The sequence below is a fragment of the Apaloderma vittatum genome, unplaced genomic scaffold, assembly GCF_000703405.1.
Source record: "Apaloderma vittatum isolate BGI_N311 unplaced genomic scaffold, ASM70340v1 scaffold1799, whole genome shotgun sequence".
In the NCBI taxonomy this organism is placed as follows: Eukaryota; Metazoa; Chordata; class Aves; order Trogoniformes; family Trogonidae; genus Apaloderma; species Apaloderma vittatum.
Genome location: NW_009733339.1, coordinates 51377 through 73377, shown reverse-complemented (window position 1 = coordinate 73377; position 22001 = coordinate 51377). Strand labels below are relative to the sequence as shown.

At 38.2% G+C, this 22001-nt stretch overlaps 1 protein-coding gene across 1 annotated transcript in view; it reads right to left on the bottom strand.

Annotated features, from left to right (window-relative positions):
* Positions 1-22001, bottom strand: part of MARCH1 (membrane-associated ring finger (C3HC4) 1, E3 ubiquitin protein ligase) — a 33950-nt gene that overhangs the window by 7949 nt on the left and 4000 nt on the right. The window contains exon 2 of the mRNA XM_009875829.1: positions 12431-12611. Within this exon, the coding sequence (XP_009874131.1) occupies positions 12431-12611 (181 nt within the window). The remainder of the gene's footprint in view (positions 1-12430; positions 12612-22001) is intronic.

Below are 22001 nucleotides of genomic sequence, written 5' to 3'. Positions count from 1 at the left end.
CTGAAGGATGTAGCCAGCACTTCTGAAAAAAGCTCTTAAGAATTGGAGCAGTGCATCGTGAAGTGAGCTGAGCAGTGAAGATTTATCCGTAGTCTGAACATGCAGCTCAGAATTATGTATTTTCTGTGGTTTAGGGAGGTTTTTCTGGTCACTTGTTGCAGGACTAATTGGCTCAGGCTCCACAGTAAACTGTTCACTGCCATCAGCCTAGCAGCTGGAGGAAAGCAGTTGCAATGGCAGTTTGCAGGAATAGAATTTGCGCAGTGGGTGGAGGAGGAAGAAATAATAGTAATAAAGGACAGCAGGGCTCCACACACCTCGGGACAATAAAATAGCTTTGTGCAGATTTGAAGAGTTGATGAGAGATGAGACTTCAAACCTTGTAATTTGAATAAGAGCATTTTGGGTCATTCTGTGCCATCTAAACAACATGTGGTTACAGCCCACGTCTGAGGGACTGCATCTTAAAGAAGGACAAGGCATGCCTCACTGCCTTGAACCTCACCCAGAAACTCAAGGCATGTCTGCTCCAAGACAAGAAGCGCCCCTCAAACAGTCCAACAGAATGTGCCAGCTCTGACTGCTGAAAAGAGAACGGTTTGGGCCACGAAAACACCTCCTCTGCGTTTTTTTCCCCCCAAATACATCCAGAGCACATTCAGAGAGGAAGAACTGAGCAGGTTCACAGAAAACACAGAAAACATATTTGTCAATGCCTTTTGTCAAAAGATACATCCCAGAGAAGACACTTTGCAAAAGACCAAGAATAGAAGACCAGAGTTAGACCTCTGGTACATTAGCTACTGAATACAAAACCAAAATAAATTTCAGAAAATCCCACATCATATGGTACATCATACAGGCATATCTACGCACAACTTTACCTTGACAGTTAGCTCATTAGATGAGCTGGTACAAATCCTTCTCTGGCAAACTTGTCTGAAGCTTACCTAAAATCTATTTCTGTCCCTAGGTGTCTGGAATTCAAATGAAGGTCTGCGGTGTATTTAAAACACCTATTAGAAGTTTAAACTGAACCAGAAATGGGTGCATTTCTAAAGATGAGCGCACTTCAATTCACTTCTGTGTGTGATATGCATGCCTGGAGTTACAAAAGAACTACATAACAAAAAAAATCTCACTTTGATAAACACCTTAGGATTATCCGCTGCAAAGAACTAATAATTAATTTTCATCAAAATCAAGACAGTGCTATATTTCTTCCTTAAGTAACAACTAAAAGAGCTGGACTTGAGTGATATAATCAGTATGCAGCCTTCACCAACTTTTAGCTGTGTATATCATCAATTAGTAGATCCATAAAAAGTGTAACATAGGTGTATTAAGTAATTTGAAAAGCTTATTTCTAAAATGAAGTAGCTGTTTTTGCAATCTGGAAGTACTATTGAGAATAATCATCATTTAGCAACTAGAAGAACCTCTGTACCTGCATCCTAATCATCCCAACACACTAAACAACAAAAACAACAACAAAAAAGCTATGCTTTGAAGATACAGGAACAGTCAGACCTCACATCCCTCCCTCTCGTCCAATGCTCTGTCTCAGATAGAGGCCAGTACCAGATGCTTCAGAGAAACCTGCAAGAAACCCCATGGCAAGTAATTACAGCATAATTTCTCCATATTGGGAGCTTTTTTCTAGCTAAAGTATTTTACATCAATATGTAGAATACAAAAGTACTCCACAAGGTGTTTACTTTCCAAGCATCCTCTTTGAATGCTGAAACAATGTTAACCAATGATTTGTTCAACAGAAGACTGCACCATCAGCCTTCAGTACTATCACTGGCTTCTCTTTTAAAATTGCTGTTTCCTTTCTTACCTTGTGAGCTATTTAAAAAAAACCCATCGGTATCTCCTAGCACAGCCCTCTTCAACTGCTTTATCTAAAAAGATAATCCTGACACACAAACTGCAGGTGAATCATTAAACCACCCCGTCAGGAGTGAACTACCACCATCCTGCAAAACTACAGGGAACATCTCGTACTAAGAACAAGAGGCACACACCTAGAACTCTAGAAAAAAAAATGTACTTTAGGTGCCTGTGTATATGCCTTTATTGCTCAAAAACCAAAAATCAAAATCAAGCTACATGTGGGAAACTCATAAAGAAGTAAGGAAAGAAGGGGTAGAACCTATGCCTCCAACAACTTTTGCCACAGCCAAGAAGAGAAACAATTTATACAATCATTCTATCTATCAACAGGATCTAGTTTGCATGTCACTTTTATTCTCTTTGCAGCCAGTCTCCTGCCTCAGTGTACTCTGTTTTTGCAAAAGAGCAGCAAACCTAATTGAAGGACTGACATTTTCCTCCAGTCACTAAGTAGGAAATGCTTTTTGAGAGCTGGATCCAGCTCTCAAACGATGCAAACAAAACGTATTAAAAAAAAAATCAATCAAACTACCATACCACAAAGCACAGATCATAATTTCACTGCAAGGCCAATTAATTCTCCTGCCAAAGCAGGTGATTCTTGCTGAATTTCACAAAACATACTCTGTGGGCAGTACAAGAAAAGCCATGGCACAGGCTCAGGGCTGGATTTGAGATGGATTGTGCTGGAGTCAGAGCAAACGTGAGTCCTTCCTCCACTAGGGCAGCCATAACAAACCATCTCCTGGCACTCTGTGCCAGAGTCTCTGTCTTTGAACACCAAGCAGCATAGGTCCCTTTGCACATCTGAGGGTATTTTCGTCTCAGACTTCATGATGGATGGGGACAGAAAGGTACCTTCCTATGGTAAGGAGTACAGTTGACTGGAAATGGAAAGCGTATCTGAAAGTCACTGAACGATGAGCAGCTATTTGGTACCGTTGGGTGAACCTCAAGAATATCTTGCATGTCTTCTCATTTTCTACCCTTCACTTTCATAGATCAAAGATGCTTTGTTCAACTCTTCCCCTCCCCATGTCCCCATCCCATCGCCCACTAAATTAATAGTACAAGTGAACCTGAACACTAATTATTTTTATATTGTCATTATTTTCTTCCTGAAGATGTAAGAGAAACTGACCTACATTGCACAGAAAATGTAACTCTGCTTCTGAGCTTCCCATGACCAAATCAGTCATGGGAATCATTACAAAGATGTGGCTTGGTTTAAGGGTCCTTGTCTATCAAAACCCTGGTATTTTTAAATACATTGTTGTTTAAACATAGAAACACAGATTTTTGCAACTATATATACAGTATATACCTATATGCCTATATTGCCATGTAACCAAGATTTAAAAAAAGGAGCTGATATGCCTCACCTATAACTTTAGCAAGAATACTGATTTACCAATGAATAGCTGCAGTCACCTTCTCTGTCTTTCAATTTTCCCACAAGAGAGACTCTTTTTATCCAATTAAATAAAAATGAAATAGAGCAAATTGGTGCTGAGGAAAGGCTACAGTAATTAACAGAAAACTACAGTCTAGTGCTCTGGCAAAGACCTAAGGGAAGCTACTAATTCTGAAAGATCTCCAACACATGCCATACATTCCAGTTTTGCCACATACAAACTGAAGTAGATGAATAAAGAACTGAGTAATTTATAGAGGAAAAGTTTCTTTCTTTTTCCAAGTAATTTTAATAAAATGCTACAGGAATAAAATAAATGAACACTAAAAATCACAAAATATACTGAATAAACTGATAATCATCCCATTCAATCATAATTTAGAAGAAGTAACATATTGCTATGTTCAAGAGAACATCATTATGTTCAAGAGGAGACATTTTTTGCATGCATTCCACCAACAAGCAAACATCAGCCTGTGAATTAAAACTCATCTCAGATCATTCTCACATCAAGTGGTCCTAGGCAAAATACATGTGAGGCAAATAAGCACTGCGAAATTCTATGTGTTAGTTATGTGAGAGATTAATACACACATTAATCAGATCTTGAATAGTAGCCCACTTGTACTGGAGATGGTAAAATCCTTAGCTTCAAATTTAAACAGTAAAAATGGCATTTTAACCAAAAACTATGAATAACAATGACTAGTGTAGGCCAATTCTTGGGTTGATTATACTTTTTGTTACTAGCTATACATTTTGTGTCAGGGTACCATTCCATTTACACCATTACAGTCAGTATCACAAGATTCTCTTAATTATTTTCAATCCTTCAGCTACCCAGTCCTCTTCCCCATTAGAACTACTGACTAAGCCAAGCTGTAGAATGGAACATTGAAAGGGCTGAAATAAAAAATGAAAAGGAGACCTCAAGTTGTTAAGAAATAAACAAGAGGCTGGTGAACTGCAGGATGGGGAGGACTCTCCAAGTAAAATGGAAGTGAAATCCTTTCATGCAAGTTGCGTCTGTGGAGCAGCCCAGACCAAACTGTTATTTCAGCCTCAGAAAGCACAGAAGGATTTGTACCTCCCAGAACTCATGTTCATGGTCCTGTGCAATAGTGGATAACACCACGAATGCCCAGAGCAGGACAATCTCCTGAATTCCCTTTGCTTTTGAAATGCTGCAAGCAGGAGAAGGAGCAAATTTGGTTAGTAGCAGCTAATTAGAAGAGGAAACAGCTTTCATTTCATTTTCTGGTATAAGAATTTTTGTTTGCTTCTTAAAAGAATGCAAATTCAAAACAATGAAAATAAAAAAGGAAGGGTGCTGCACATGGTGCTGTCCCAGCAAAGTATCACAGTAAGGCAGCTTTTTGCAAGCCTAAGGGTGTGTTGTGAGGGTTTAAAGGTATGAGGCTCAAGAGGTCAGAATCTCTCGTCAGGAGTCCATGGGAACTGGAAGAGCTATGTGAATGAAAGCTGTGTTGAACTGAAGAGAAATGAAAATGGAGATGGAAAGCTATCCCAAATTTGACCACTATAAGAAAACATTCTTGTTATGGCATAAAACGCAAGACGACGTCATTTCGCAAACTACAGCACGCTACCTCTATACAGATAAACTAGCAGTAATGCTCCATTACTCTCTCTCAAAAATTAGGAGTACAACTGTCTGAACAAAGTAGTCCCTTGCATCCTTGAGGCATCACAATGGGACATAAATGCTATAGAATTATTTTTACTTTAAAAGCTTTAATATACACATTCTCCCTTGAGCACAAAGTTATTCACTATAATGACACTATAGCCAATAAGAAAGTAATAGCTTTGTGCCTTTGTGCATAGGGGTGAAGAGTCTGACCCCCATATATTACAAGAGATGATTTGAGGCTAGCGATGTTTTGAGGCAGTTTCCTGGAAAAAAAAAAAAAGAAAACACTGAAGCAGGTTGCCTTGACGACGCTGTACAGCTGCACCAGACATCAAAAGGAAATGTAGGATCTTCTGTGTTAAGGACTGTGAAGTATTCACCACATTGGGTTAAAAAGGAACTAATCCCACAGCAAGTCAATATTACCTGACCTATGTAATATTAGCTATCATTTCTTATCATGAGCCTTATTAGAAAATTGATGAAAAAGCCAGATGATTCATACTTCACAGCATAGGGCAGTAAGAAGTAAACAGCAAGCGATACAGTAATGAGTGCTCAAAGTTCCTTTTTTTTCCTGGGAGATCCTGCAGATAACTTCTGGTCCTGAGAGTCTACTCTGGCAGAAGTGGTTTCATAGCAGAATTTCACAAAGATGCCTCGGCAGGCTATATCACTTTTGGCAATGATCGCCATATTCTTAAATACAAATGTAAACACAAATTATCCAGTTAGCATTGAACCAAAAATAAACCAACACCCTTAACATATTTTGCCGTCACTGAATTTGCCATGCATGCTACCAGACTTCACATTAAAAAAAAAAAATTATCCACGAAGCATCGAGTTATGAATCGATTCCTCCAGGTAGTCAAATTTTTTAAGGTTTACTCTTTTTTATAGGACTGCATTGACAACAGAGAAGAGAGCTGAATCTGATGCTCTCAAACACAAGCTAGGAGCTCCAACAACTGGATTTAGAGTAGTGCAGGTGATGACTGTTTGGTAAAAAGAGGCAGTTTTAATTCCAACCAGGAGAGCAGAAGCAGATGTGTCCCAGCTCCAGAGTGAAACATTGAGAGAAATGGAACTTAAAGATTCACTTTAGGCTTTCCTCTTAGCTATCATAATTCTCAAAGCAGCATTCTGATTTTCTTTTATTGCTCCCATAGGTGATTAATTTATTTTTTATTTTTCTTTTATTTTTTTTTAAGGAGCCCATAGAATTGCTAACTTTTCTGCCTTACAGCTGGGCATTACCCACAGTAAGTGAGCCTCTTGGCTCAAACCATGCATCTGAACTGGTTACACAGCTCCCACTGATCCGATGGTCTTGTTGCAAACAGAGTATCTTTTACCAGCCATAGTAAAACTAAATATTTGGGCTTGATCCAATAGTTAAACCAGCATCATGCCAAACAGCTGAGATCTTTATTAGGTTAATGACTGGACTCAATGATCTTAAAGATCTTTTCCAATCTAGGCAATTCCATGATTCTGTGAGTCGCCAAACCGATTTAATCGGTTAATCACTAATCTGACCCCAAAGAGGCACTGGCATGACTGAACTGGGCTTTGCTCTGTACGGACATTTGAGTTAGCCAGTTCTGTAACTTTTCTCCATACCCTAAACACCCTCCTCTGGGCAGTCATGAACCACGTGTCTCCAGCTAGGACTTAAACCTTTCAATCCTCTGGGGAGTTAAAGCTGCTGGAGCAGACACTTTATCACTCTTATTACAATTTGGTTATTTATAAAATAAATTATACCAAACTAGAAAGAGAACATTCTTTCCTTCTCCTCTAAGGACAGCAGCTGGGTATACAAGAAGTTCCACAGAGTGCAAGGGTATAAAACCCAAGGAGAGGCACCTTGCAGCATATTTAGAAGTGCCATTTATCAGTATATAGGCAAATACAGAATAGAAGAGGAGTAAACACTTCGAAGATATATGTACACATTCAAAATAAACAAGAGGATGAAGTTTCTGTCATTATCAGTATTTTAAAGCTGGCTTTACTTATGTTTAATTGAACAGAAACTTATAATTCCATTCTAAAAACATTCCCAATCCTCTATTTTTAAAAAGGGTAAATTCAGATACCCTTTCTATCACAAAGAAAATTAGTCTGAACTGGTACATAATGTTTCCCTAAACAAAAAATTTACTTCTTCTTCTTTAACAACCAAGGGTTTTTAAGCACATGGTAACCATGTGCTTTTGCCTCATGTAAATAAGACATTATTTGTGAATAATTTCAGAGATAAAACAACATCAGGAGAGAAAATAGACATATCTAACACCACAGAATAATCTGTTGGGATAATGCATTAAAGTAAAACATCTCATCAGATACCAGACGTGTTAAATGGACAGCAAAATTTAAATATGAAAAATATTTTGAAGTATAGCAAGTCACTGTGGAGAAATCTCCATCTGAAGACTTGTCTGCATTTCAAGCACCTTTTAATTTGACACTTTAATCCATTTCATACTCACAGTATTTTCATTCGGTTCCTGTTTCTACTTCACTTCAAACACCAAATTCAAGAGATATGAAATGCACATGCTACTTTACCAGGATTACATCCTTGTTAAAGAAGAAGTGATTTTCCCAGGTGAAGCTATTACCTGAGAGAGCTCAATAAGGAACACACACACAAGCCTTTTGCCTCTTTCTAATTCCTTCCATGATAAAGTTACTTTACAAATGACAAATTCTGCATTATGGATTGCAAATGCTGAAAGGTAAAGCTACAAATGTAACTGCATTATTTATAACCATAGATAAACATAACAGGGACCACAAGAAATAAAACAGACACACTAAGCAATGCTTAATATTTAATCTCTAAATTTATATTTAGTCAAGTAATTAGACCTGCTCAAATATATGAAACACTTGCAATGCCTGTTTATCAATGCCCAAAAGACTCACTAAATGGTTAAACCAAGTTTTATTTGATGTCTGGCACTTTAAGGGATTCTGTAACTAAATAACTTGCATATTGGCATAAACCCATTGATTTAATAGCAGCGTCATGATTTATGTCAATTTAGAATGCTACAAATTGTCACTTATGGGTGCTAACAGCTATATGGCATGATATTTAAATTCACCAGTTGAATTAAATAGTTTGTTTTATATTTAAATTCTCCTTCTGTGATACTGCAAGCAAAAGCAAAAGTATAGACACCTGTAATTAATCAGCATTTGGAATGTTACCAAGGTATTACGATAAAATTCATCATAATGAAACAATGCACAGTCAAGAAGTAAAATTTAGAATCCAACATCATGAGTAAGGTATAGATTAAAAATCAAAACTGGTTGAGATATATACTTTCACTTGTAGAATGCCATTTCTAACCCAGGTCTAATGGCCATGGAAATGGCATCCTCTGGAGCTGGCCAGAAACTTTCACTTTAGGGGAATATACTTATGTATTTATTTATTAGTAACACAACTTTATTGTGGAACTGAATAGATACACTTCTGCTGGAACTAAATCTGAGGTCTTTTTTTTCAGGAAACACTGAAATGAAATCTGTTTTCAGAATTCTTCAAAGTTTATTAGAAAAATAAACAATTTTTTTTGGTCAGTTTTTCTGTTTCCACTCAACATACAACAAAGCTGACAAGAATTGTTTTGTTTTCAGATATAACTGCCACTGTTTATAATGCTCTTGCCATTATGAGAATCCAGAGACTTAGGAAGATTCAATTCACTTCTGATGTTGGGGTGGAAAGTTATCCATCAGCTGCACTTACTTGACAGGTCTCTTGAGAATCACTTTTTCCTCCATTACCTTGTCTTTGATACAGCTGTCAAAATGCTCGATTTACAAAACAGGTTCTCAAAAACTGTTCAGTGTTCATTAATTTGTGAATGATTGTGATGGTAGTGCATACATTTATTAGAAATTTGGTTACTTTAATACAATATATGAAGGGTGTCACAGTTGGATGCTATAAATGCAAAAAGGATAATTTCAGCTTCAAAATCTTTGGAAACTTTCTTTTTGGTTTCTGAAATCGATGTATATTATAAGAAAACATCTATAATTATACACTGGGTCCTTACTCTAGAGACAAATACTTGTTAGCACTGTATTTGTTAGCACTGCCAGCATTTACTGCCAGGCAAATAAACTACATCTGAGTACTGCTTTGAGTAGCAACAAAAACATCCTGTTTGAAAGAAGAGGCTAATCTTTCCTAAGTTAGAAATCAAAAACATAACTGAGAACCAATGATAAACTGAAATAGGTGGTAATCATTCAATTAAGAAATGACAAACTGGAATAAAATACATTATCACTCTATATCTGCAAATATTGCGTTAATTTCTTTCAATTTGAAAAGAAGGGGGGAGAGGGTGGCAAAGACCACATGCACACAGTTAAAAGTCTCAGAATCACAGAATGACTTGGGTTGGAAGGGACCTCAAAGATCATCTAGTTCCAACTCCCCTGTCGTGGTAGGGACATCTCCCAGTAGACCAGGATGCTCAAGGCTCCATCCAGCCTTGCCCTGAACACCTCCAGGGATGGAGCATCCACAGCGTCCCTGGGCAACCTGTTCCAGTGCCTCAGTGCCCGCAGGGTAAAGAACTTCTTCCTTGTATCTAGGCTAAACCTATGCTCTTCCAGCTTCCACCCATTACCTCTCGTCCTATCATTACAGGCCCTTGTAAAAAGTCCCTCCCCAGTTTTCTTGTAGGCCCCCTTCAAGTACTGGAAGGTCTCTATAAGGTCTCCCCGAAACGTTCTCCTTTCCAGATGGAACAAGCCTAAATCTCTCAGCCTGTCCTCATAGGAGAGGTGTTCCAGCCCTCTGACCATCTTGGCAGTCCTCCTCTGGACTCACTCAATCACTCCATGTCTTTCTTGTGTTGGGAGCTCCAGAGCTGGGCACAGTATTCTAAGTGGGCTCTCACAAGGGCAGAGTAGAGGGGCAGAATCACCTCCCTCAACCCACTAGTCACACATTTCTTGATGCATCCCAGGATACAGTTGGCTTTCTGGGCTGCGGGTGCACTGTTGGCTCACATTGGTCTTATCATTCACCAACACGTCCAAATCCTTCTCCCTAGGACTGCTCTCAATCCACTCATTGTCCAGCCTATATCTATGCTTGGGATTGCCTCAATCCAGGTGCAGGACCTTACAATTGGCCTTGATAAACTTCATGAGTTGGCCTGAGCCCTCCTCTTAGGTCAAGGTCCTTCTGGGATGGCATCCCTCCTTTCCAGCATGTCAACCACACCACACAGCTTGGTGTCATTGGCAGACTTGCTGAGGGTGCACTCGATGCCACTGTCCATGTCACCAACAAAGATGTTAAATAGTACCGGTACCAGTATTGATCCCTGAGGGACACCACTTGTCATTGGTCTCCACTTGAACATTCAGTCATTGACCATTAACTCTTCGAGTGCGATCTTCCAGCCAGTTTCTTATCCACCGAGTGGTCCATCCATCAAATTCACGTCTTTCCAACTTCTAGACCAGGATGCCATGTGGGACAGTGTCAAAGGCCTTGCAGAAGTCCAGATAGATGACATCAGTTGCTCTTCCCTTGCCAATTGATTCTATTACTCCATCATAAAAAGCCACCAGATTTGTCAGGCAGGATTTTCCCTTGGTGAAGCTACGCTGGTTGCCACCAATCACCTTCACATTTTCCATATGCCACAGCAGAGCCTTCAGAAGGATCTGTTCCATGCTTTTGCCAGGCACAGAGGTGAGACTGGCTGGCCTGTAGTTGCCTGTCAGTCTAGTAAAGTACCAGTCTAGTAAAGTGCCTGTCAGTCAGCAAACTGCCTACTATTGATTAGTATCAGCAGTTATGTACATAGAATAGAATCACAGAATTGTTTAGGTTGGAAAAGATCTCTGAGATAATTGAGTCCAACCACTAACCTAGCATTGTCAGGTCCACCACTAAATCATGTCCCAGAGCACCACATTTACACATCTTTTAAATACCTCCAGGGATGGTGACTCAATCACATTTTTCATTCTTTTTCTTCTTCCTTGGATGCTATATATTTTGTTCCCATTTTTTAAACAGATGTTCTATTATCTAGTGCAATCATGAGAAGGCTTTTGTTAAAAGTACTATCTGTACATTCTCTGGAGGAAAGAGGCTGTTGCAAGAGTACTTGTTAAATGGAAGTTTAAAGTAATTTGTGTTGAGAATAGAAACACATATACAAAAAAATCCCCCAAAGATATACTGGAGGCAGGTGGTTTTATACAATTATCTCCTTCCTGTCACATTAGTTAAAATTCATGCAATTACTAAATCCTAAGTCAATATAATTAAGTTTTTAGCCATCAGGTTTTTATTTACATCCGTTTCAATTTCCAGTCTACCTGGCAAGATATACCTGGCACTTGAGAACTGTGTCCTTTCCTATCACAAGCTTTACTTGTCAAATCCATCCCAATTTGCTCTTCAAAAGTGGTTTATCATCAGGGACTTACTAGAAAATGTCTCTTTCTGGGAAATGAGAAGGAATTCCATTTGCTTTCCTTTATCTGAACTGCTGCTACCTCTACAAGGCAGGCAAACCAAAATGTCTTTGCCATCAAAACCCTACTATGTTTGCATATACTAATTATAGGCTACTAGTGTCTACATGTTTTTCAAGGGCTCTCACACTGAAATTTATTTTAAATCAAAACTTGTCCTGTCCTACATTGACTCAAGCTTCAAAGATGCAACAAAATCCCAAAAGAATGAAAGCATCTTTAGAGAAAAATTAGAGGAGAAATTATTCATTCCAAAGAAAGCAAACTCCATATATGTTTAACAAACTCTTCACCTTCCCTATACTGTCAATCTGTGTACCATTAAACTGATTTATCCTGAAAAACAGATGAGTGTAGATAACATACATTTGACTTTCAGGGTGCAAGGTCACCCTGTAGTTGGGATTCCATTAACTAATCTCAATGTATGAATGATTAATTTGCCCACAAGTGTAACAGTTAGAATAGATGCAGCTAAATTGATTGACTGTGTTACTTCATAATTGCTGTCTCCACATTGCTAGAAGCATCATTTTCAACTAGAAGTTATGAGCTGAACATGAAAATTAGCGAGTGGACTGGTCTGTGTTATACAGGAGCAAAACATGATGAGTAAGATTTCCTTCTGGCTTAAAAAATAGGTAGAGGAGCCAAAACCAAACAGCTGAATATAAAAAACATCTAAAAAACTATTACTCATGCACTTATACTGCATGTATGCTGAAAGAGAGTCTTTAGTCAAAATCCTCTGCTGCTGTAAATTAACTTAAATGCAGAAATAAAATCACCGGGACTGATTTAACAAGAGCAAATACAAAGACATTTGAGACAGGCAGATGTTTCTTTAATTGGGCCAGTACTTTGCACAGGCATTCTGGCCATTTGACATTTGAGGATAATTAAAATCAAAAGCACCATACCTTCCGAAGAGGTTTGAGCTTGGTCTCCATTATAAAGTCGTACTTGCAGAGCTCACAGCAGCGCGTGTCAGAGCTCTTAATCCACTGGTGCAAGCAGGCCTGGTGAACAAAGCGCAGCGTCCCTGTGCAGCGACATGGTGTGATGAGAGGACTTTCATCATCTCCCTCACAGTGACAGATCCTGACGGGAAGGACAGCAAGAGCCAGTCAGGGTATTTGCCAACCAGCAATGAAAAGGCTCTGGTTTATTTACACTGCTTTTTCATTTCCAAACTTGGCATTCATAAGACACCAGGTACATGACCTTTCAGATTGAGGCCCGGGAACACATTCCTTGTTTACTTCTGCCACTTAGTAATTTCTCTTCTCTGAGTTATTTCACTTTGAATTTGCTATCTGGTCTGAAGACGAATCAATAGAAATGACACTGTTTTTCCCTTTTATGCATAGCAAAATCTTTAAGAAAAATACCACTGCTCTAAGAGCTGAACAGTTCTTGGTCTGTAAGTAATGCAGATAAAATACTCAGAATTAGCAGAATCTAACCCAGCCTGGAAATATCCAGTACAAAATGTTCCTAGGATACCTCTTTTGAGTTACATGGTTAGAAGGATTAGAGAACAGTTTTGAGTACTCTGAAGTCATGTGTATAGCACAACAAACAAAATCAAGTACACACTTTTTTGGTGTTAAAAAGTCATGGTCCTTCCTCTTTGTCATGCCTCACTGTCCCTTTGAAGCAGACAGTTGCATTATCTGGGAAAACAAGAACTACAGCTGACACTAAAATAGCAGTTGGTCCCAGAACTCTCATTATCTTGTAACGGGATACAGAGCTCTTCCCATTGGGGTTTTGCATAAAGTGATCAGTGTCTTAACATTACAACCAGATGGTTTTCTTCTGTGACACATGTCCAAATGCCTTGGTGATCTTGCCCTCTTCCAGATTCCTGATCACATCAGGAAAACATTTGCTCACCCGAACAAATGACAGTTTACTGGCAAGCATCTCCGTGAAAGCAGAGAAAGCTGTATGGTAAGTGGAAGGCGTAACCAAGCATCCGAAGTTAAGGAGGTTCACCTTGAATCCTTTCCATCTCCCCCCAAAAAAACAAAACAAAGCACCCAAGCCCTAATGAATGTCCTCAGCATCAAACTGGCATGTAAGGCTTAAAAAAAAAAAAAGAGAAAGAAAGAAAAAAGCCTAACAAATGTTATTTCAAAGTAGAGAAGTAGCAACAACAGCAGAGATCTTGGTGTCACACAAATGAAACTCAGAGCTTAGAAACTCAGTACTTAGGAAATCCACCCTCAGATACGTGTGTACAGAAGAGTCTGAATACGTCTGAGGAGCAACCCACCCTTTTATGGAGAGAGCTGAGGCCGCACCAATCTTGGGGTAGGAAAAGAGCTGGGGAAGACCCTGTGGTGAGATTCTCTTCCTACCAGCCAGGTTAGGGAAGAAGGGAAACCTTCTCCATGGCACAGGAGCACCTGGCACGTGTCAGGAGACAACCTGGCAGAGACACCCTTGCAAGAGCAGCTGCAGCACAGCACTGGGGCTGCCAAGTCTACAAGCAGAGGGAGGAGGAAATTCTCATGTCTAACCCAAAGATCTACGGATCAAAACCAGCGGCTTCACTGTTCTTCCTTGGTGTGGCCTAGAGCCATGAGAAACTAAATCTACAATAATGGGAAAGCAGAACAAAGTTGCTTTGCTGAACATATAGAAAGAAAGAGACCAAAAAAAACCCATCAAAGCTCCAGACACCTGGGACACAAAAGCCAAGTTTCAGTGTTTGCAGTGGTACCCGTACAGCGTCTTATACCCCATGGGAGTGGAGTGCAGAAGAAAATATCCACAACTCCCACCCTGCATACATCCATTGTTTGAGACATGTTTTCTAACAGACTCATAGAATCATAAATAAGTAGAACGCAATTTACCGTTTTCTCTTTACTAACCCAGCCAAGCTAAAGACATCAGTGGCTTAGGTATTAAATGGAAACTGGCTGTATGCTGACTTCTCACTGAGCCTGTAGCTTAAGCAGAACTAAATTTGCGAAACACCAAATAGCTATTTTGCTAACAAATGCATTCCCAGCTGAGACTTACATAAAAAACATCATTTTCTTTTTAAATTAAAGCTGTTTCCCAAAGGAAACTTAGTATTCTTTGTTCATTTAAATTCAAGCTATACATAATTTATTTTACATGCTTAGCATTTAAGCCATTTAGAAATTAGACAACTAAGCTATGTACCCAAGAGCCTTTTTCCTACTACTGCCAGAATTGTTTAAAATTATTTTAAGAGCTAAAATACAGACCTAAAACTCCTCTGGGATCTTCAGATAAAGTGACACTGCAAATTGGAAATGAATAGAAGTATTCTTTAGTAGAAGAAAAACACTATATGAATTATACATTCTATTTGTGCTTTTGTTGTACAGAAGCTACAAGCTAAACGCATGACAGGGTGACATTAAGAACTTATACAGAAGCTTGAACTGAATAATCTAATGGTCTTTTCTAGCTTATAACCATGAAATATGTAACAAGAATAAAAACAAACTTCAAATGGAATTAAAGTCCAGAGAAAATAACCAAAGGCATGCTTTTCATTAGCTTGAATGCTCTTTGGTGCAATTTAGCTCTTCATTATTTGTTTAGCCAGAAGAAATTAGCTTAAAAGAAATTTCTTCTAAACTCACAATCACAGTTTTTAAAGATATGTGGGTGCCTGACAGCTATTGAAGCAGACTGTTGGCTAACTGCTTAAATATCTTTAAAAGGCTTGGGCCAGGTAACTTGTAATACACTGCTCAGCCTTCAGTAATGAATCAGAATTTTGTGCATCTTTGCCTTTTGCTGTATTTATTTCATCTTAATTATCACAAGTTATAGAAAATAAGTTGTAAATAATGGTTTTGAAAAATATGTTGTTCAAAAAGAACTGAGGTAGGGATACAAACCATAAATTTACCTGAACCATATTTAAACCAAGATAAAGGAAGAGAACTTCCATTCTAATTTCCTATTTTCACAACTGTTCAATATTTTTACCTGCCCAGATTCACTATTTAGAGATGAACTTATCCTGAAAGCAAAATTTGCTTATATGCTTTAGAAATTAGTTGGATGACAAAACCACACTCTCTACTATAAAGAAATAAATAAATAAATTGCTAAAACTATACTGATTTATTAACAGGTTGTACTACAGCACTGATCATGGTTAACAGCTGCAGTTTCAGCTGCTCAGCTACACCTACAGAATTTACACACTCAGCTTTTCCCAGCTTTCTAGTCCTTTAGTAGATAAATGATCTTCATTATAGAGCAATACTTTTCACTATCTGGAAATGGAGGGGAGGGAAGTTAGCTATTTGACCAAATCCTTTTAGTTAGAATTGCCTGCATTTTTCTCTTTTTTTTTGGGGGGTGTTAGTTTTGGCAGCTTCGTGCTTTAAAGATTTCTGCCTAGGAACAGGACCTTGCTCATCTAGGGGAAAAGATGAGTACAAGGCTTCAAAGGAGCTTTTGCTCTATAAAGCACGTGTACACCAGACAATGCAGCATGTACAAGCTATTGGATGATCTTCTGATTCAGGTATACCTTTTTTTTTTTTCTATGTGTGTGTATAATATACACCTACAGACATATTCCTACACATTGAGGTCACAGAATATTTGTTTTTCTTAAAAGAAAACTCACTGGAAAACTTTATGAAATAATACTGCATCAGTGCAGTATTATCAGTGCATCAGTGCAGTTTTTGCTTTATATGCCAGCATTTTAATTTCCCAGCACATATTTCTCTAGCACAGAACTGTTTCTGTGACCTTCACCACACGGATGTATTCAACAGAGAAATGGATGCCAACACCATGCAGGTATCAGACAAAAATCCATATAGACTTTTAAAAGGATGTTCACTTATAATGCAATAAACTAGAAAAAGAAAAAAATATTTTTCCGGAAAAAAAAAAAATGCTAAACTGAAAACAAAATTAGTCTTTGTGAAAGATTTTGCATAGTTCATATAAAAACTGTTGCAGATTTCTTTACACAAAAAAAAAGAATTCTCAAACAACAAAAAAAGAATAACTCAATTTAGAAAATTTGTAGAGTGATGTAAGTAAAAACAAAAAGTTAAAGAAGTTTAGTGAAAACATTTTAGAGTTATTTCTCAGTATTTCTTTTTGCTCAAAATTTTAATTGAATTCAAGGCACACTCAGATGACGCTGAGAAACTCACTAGTAAAGCAATGCTTGATTGAGAAATTGTATATAACATAATAAAATTTGTACCATAACAACTATGCAAAGTGAGTAAGAAAACTTGTTAGCAGTTTAAGATGTACCAGCTCCTGCTCTGAAGAGCATATTGACACCATACATATATAAGCAACAGAAATTTCTTACTGGATTAAAATTATGAGATGGCATTAAACTAAGTGCTCAGTAGTAAGGAATCTTCGTATTGTTATTCTGTCTTTAATTCCATGACTATGAACTGTTTTCCCTTTCCCCGCCCCCTCCCCGGTCCTGTTTGTTGCAAAAGTTAGAAGGCAGCAAGGGAAGTATGAAACAAGATGGCTACACCTTGTAGGCATTGATATGCTAATCGGATTTAGAATGACTTTTTCAGTAAAGGAGTCAAAAGCTATCCTGCATGACTGTCCTTTGCTTCTCTTCAAATTCAGATTAGTTTGTTTGGTTTTTTCCATACAGCCGAACACTTATTACATAATCTCAGTTTAAAGGTCAACTCAAATCCATACGAAGCGAAGAGGTCACATGGAAAATTTTCAGGTTTTCCTGACAGTGGTTTAGTTTGGCAAAATCATAGCTACGAAAATTATGATCTAGATGGTTAGTCACCACCTGAGCTGCTTTACTGGAAGAGATACAAGTAGTTTCCAACAGGTTTGTAGCTTTGCCTTCCCATGCAAGGTAACAATTTTACTCTCACCACAGAGAATAGCTGCTAATCTCTCCCCTCACTGGGAAAACAGCAGTTCCCTAACCGGTCTTTCACTAATCCACTTTACTCTTCAGTAATTAAGAAAATAGGCCCATCACTGCACTGCTGTAGTGAAGTAGAAAACACGTGTATCCTGCAGGAGTCTTGTGTGCAAAACTTAGTGCTCCACCTCTACCCTGTCCTTTGACAGTACCCGTACAGGTGATTTCCAGAGGTGATGATGATCAGAGGAAGGTGATTGGGGATAACAGTGAGTCAGCCTGTCCCTGCTTGTGCTTCAAGCTATGGGAGAGCCTTGTCACTAGGAGCAGTGCTGGTGGAAAAGAGTTTGCAGTAATTCTGCATCACCAGAACTCTTTCAATGGATCCTGTATTTGAGATTGGCACTGCATCTCAGTACCTAATAAAATTTTCAGAAATTTTTTGGCCATTCCATATAGCCAAAGGGTTTAGCTATGGAAATGTAGCCAGACAGACTTCCTTAAAAACATAACAGGTCAAACTTTACCTTCATTAACAAATGTACAACCTAGGGGAATGCCTCTGTGGCTTTCAAAAATAGAAGCATACATGAGGGTGTGGGCATACTGATAACATTTAAGGGCTAAAAATGACATAATTATATAAAAAAATGAATTGTTCTTTAATATTCTTGGGTGCTATACAGCTATGTCTATGCTAACAAGCAGTGCCATGACAGCGTAGCAATTCTGGTGAAAAAATCGACTAGTGCTAAAAGCGTGATGTCTCAGACCAGGCACGTCTTGGTGGGGGTTGCTTTGATTTGATACCAATTTTAGGTTGGACAGGAATACATCTTGCAGTTTACTTTCTCTCAAAGGGAATACAGTGAGACCAGGCCTCAGCACGGTCTAGACCATGGTAAAAGTAAAAGTGATTAGATGTGCTTCAAAAGTAGGTGCCCTTATCTGAACTAAAGCCCTAAGGGAGGCCCCTTCACCAGCAAAGTTAGGAGGAGTTACTGCCTTGTGACCATGACGTGTCTTTACCGCCACTGTGATGTGATTTCTATGCTCTGTGAACTGAGCTAATGCAGATGCTCAATACCTATAATGTCATTTTCCTGCAGATGGAAGTATACGAGCAGAACAGAAATGCTTTCGAACTTTAAACAGATCTCCTGAATAAAAGGAGGAAATATAGGTATGTTCAGGCAAGATAATGCCTATTCCAAAAACACTATCTTTGGTAAGAAACGATTAAAAAGTCAGTTAAAATTTTGCTCTTCATTGGAAAGCATACCTGGACTTATAATAATTATGCAAAGATAAATCCTTATCCTGTTTAGTGGGTACATGTCATTGTTATATCTCACTATTACGAATGGGAGCTTAGGGAGAAACAGCATAGCCAGAAAATGTTGGACCAAGTGAACCCTTGGCTTTGATTTTTGGCTGTGAGGATTATTACCTGCCAGCATGAAGCTCCTAGGTTATCTTAATTGGACCAAAAGGAACCAGATCCACAGGTTTGCAAAAGGATGCACAAAATTGCTGTCGTTAACTGTCTGCTAACATTAAGAAAACTGTTCCGTCCAAAATAAAGTAGTTTTTCTGCCAATTGATAAAGTCCTTACCGTGCTTCTAGATAGTTAGAACCTAAAGTTAAAGCAAACACCTTTCTTAAGAACTCACAGAAAATAATTAACTCATTCATAATCAGAAACAAAGGAAAATATCAAATCCTGGTCCTGCATAATTTATCAACTGAAAAAAGAAAAAGCTAAATTCACTAAATAAGTTCATCCTGCAGTAGGTTACGGCATGCCATGTTTCCCTTTCATTTTGCAGGCTTTTTTTTTTAATCTCATTTCCATTCTTTCCACTGTTAAATCGTAAAGTAATCTAAATAACAAATTGGCCTTCCTCTCCATTTAAACGTAGTGTGAATGAAGAACATTAATTCTTCATGCCAAACGTAATCAATTTGTATACTTATTCCCTGTCATTTCTGCTCTTCTATTATGCTACATAGTCAGCTGTCTTTATCTGACTAGAGGAAAAAAACGTTTTCAAAATGTTGCACCACACCTGTGGAATTTCATAATGGTCTAGGTAAAGCTTTCTCTTGATTTCTGTAAACATGATCAGAATTTGTAAGAGACCCACGAGCAAACAACACTAGCAAAAGCACACTACATCTTTTATTTTGCCAACATTTCTTGTCCTTCTATTAATCTTCCATCATAGGTGGTAAATAGGATATCTAATCATCTAAAGAGTTACAAGTAATTCCTGCCTCAGATGCACTGTCGGTGCAACTCAAGATAAGTGTCAGACAAGTTACTGCACTGAACATACTTCAAAGAACTAGGAACTGCATTTTAAGAAAGGACTTAGTTTTCCTCACACAAACCTAGAGAAAGTAAAAGCTTCAACTTAACTCCCAACAGAACATATGCAAGCTTTAAGTATTTAACAACAGGATACTTAAAAACAAGGATCTCCCTCTCACTGAAACTTTCTTGCAGGGAGTAGTGCCATTTCATCTATTTGTATTAAAAATAATAACAGGTTTTGACAGAAAGAACCAGAAACCAAGACTCAGTTCTCTCCCAGTTAAGTGACCCCAACCACAACAAAGACATGCTTGCCTTGTTTTGGCTCTCCTTGCATCCTTCTGAATCATGGAGAGCTTCCAAAAGAGATTGCATAACCAGATGGCTAAAGAGGTGACAGATGGGGCTTTGAACTATCAGGCAGAGAACAGAATTAACCTGCATTTCATATTGCTTTAAAGACTGATGAAACACTAGACCATCATAATGGGGAAGAGATCCCACAAAAAAAGCAGGAGACTCCTATCAGAAAGTCAAGTTGCAAAACGAAGGCTTTGAGCAGGAAAGTAAGCGGCAGTCACAGTAGGGGACAACACCTAGGACAAGACTCAGAGATTTGGCTCCTGATGAACATATCATCCTGAGATCCCAAGGAAGGCACTAACATCCCTGTGAAAAACAGGTCAAAAATCCTCTTCAGACAAACACTACGTCTGACAGTTCAGCATCCTCCAGTTTTTAGTGGGTTTAGAGGGCTCTGGATGGCATTTCAAATCTATATAATCTCCGGTAGTTCAAATTATCTGTTGGACCCAACTTCATGGTTTCAGCATAAATATTTAAAATGAGTGTTAAATTTAAGTGATACTATTTGAGCCTATATACCTGCCTTCTGTTTACCTTTCTCTTTATTTCCTCAAGCCCATGAGGACTTCTTTCCTTCCAAGAGGCTTCCTGTTTGTTGATTTCATGAACACTCTACTACATGAATATTTCAGGATGTAAGTATTTTCATCTAAGTTACTACTCTTGCAGGTCCTACTAAACCATTTACGAAAAAAACCACCCCGTTACAACACTTGATTTCACAGAGAGAAACTATATAATCATATTTTCTCTTGCCAAGTGCAATGTGGCCCACTTCTTTCTATCTATGATTGTGTCAAGACATAGAAATACCCATATTAGTCTTTTAATAACTTTATAATGGTCTTTTAATTAATACACTAGCTTTTTAAAAGCAATTAAATAAATAAATAAATAAATTATACTTGAAGTAGATTCTGCAGATTTCATGAATCAGCTTCATTTTCCTTACCACTTCTCCCTATTCCTACCAGTCTTCTGGCATTCCCTACTCTTCAATTTACTCCTCCAATGAGGGTCTGCCATTAGGTGACTGCATACAGAGTCATTCAAGGAGTTCAACAAAATTAGAATTTTATTTCCGACAGGAATTTTTTCATAGTGAGCAACTCCACCTTATTTAAGTGTGTGTGATTTCTTTCAGCTATTTACAGTTCAGTGTTACTGCTGAAATGACTGCATCAGCACTACTAAAAAGATTTTACATCAAAAGCATAACTAGTCAAACAGAAAATATCTTTCAATTCTCCCACCATGGATAATAAAAATACCGTAAGATTAATTCAGAGTCAATACAAAAAGCACTTATGATACACTAGTGGTAAAATCAACTAACCAATTTTCTTCCTTAGTAATTCTCATGTGAAAATTCACAGAACTAAATCCTCACAATCTGCTCACTTTATTGTGTCCCATACATAGCTTTTCCCTTTCAGCAGGATTACTTACCCTCATGCAGACCAAAGAAAGCTATTTCTGAGTTTATGACTCAAGCCATGTGGCAAATTCCAGAATAAAGTACATACAGAGAAAATATCAGACAAAGGGCAATTTAGGAACAGAAGCATTCAACTTTACAATTTAGAAAGCCTACCCTGTGAATCTCAAAAATATATATTAGGTGCCAAACCAACTTGGCATGGCCAGAACTTATGTAGTTGTCCTTAATCCCAGAAGCAGAAAATTCGCCTTCAAACGGACTCCAGAAGAAAGGAGTATATTCAGGGAAGATTGTGAAAAGCGTCATTGATGCCATGGCATTGTTTCAACATTCTGGAAAGAGAGAAACAGTGACACTAGAAGGGGAAATGTCTCACTTGAAGTGACCAAGAGGCCTGCACTAGGCTAGCTGGAGTACATACTGTGCCATGGTACTGTCCCTCATCTGACTAATGTGCTTCTGCGGGAACTGAGCAT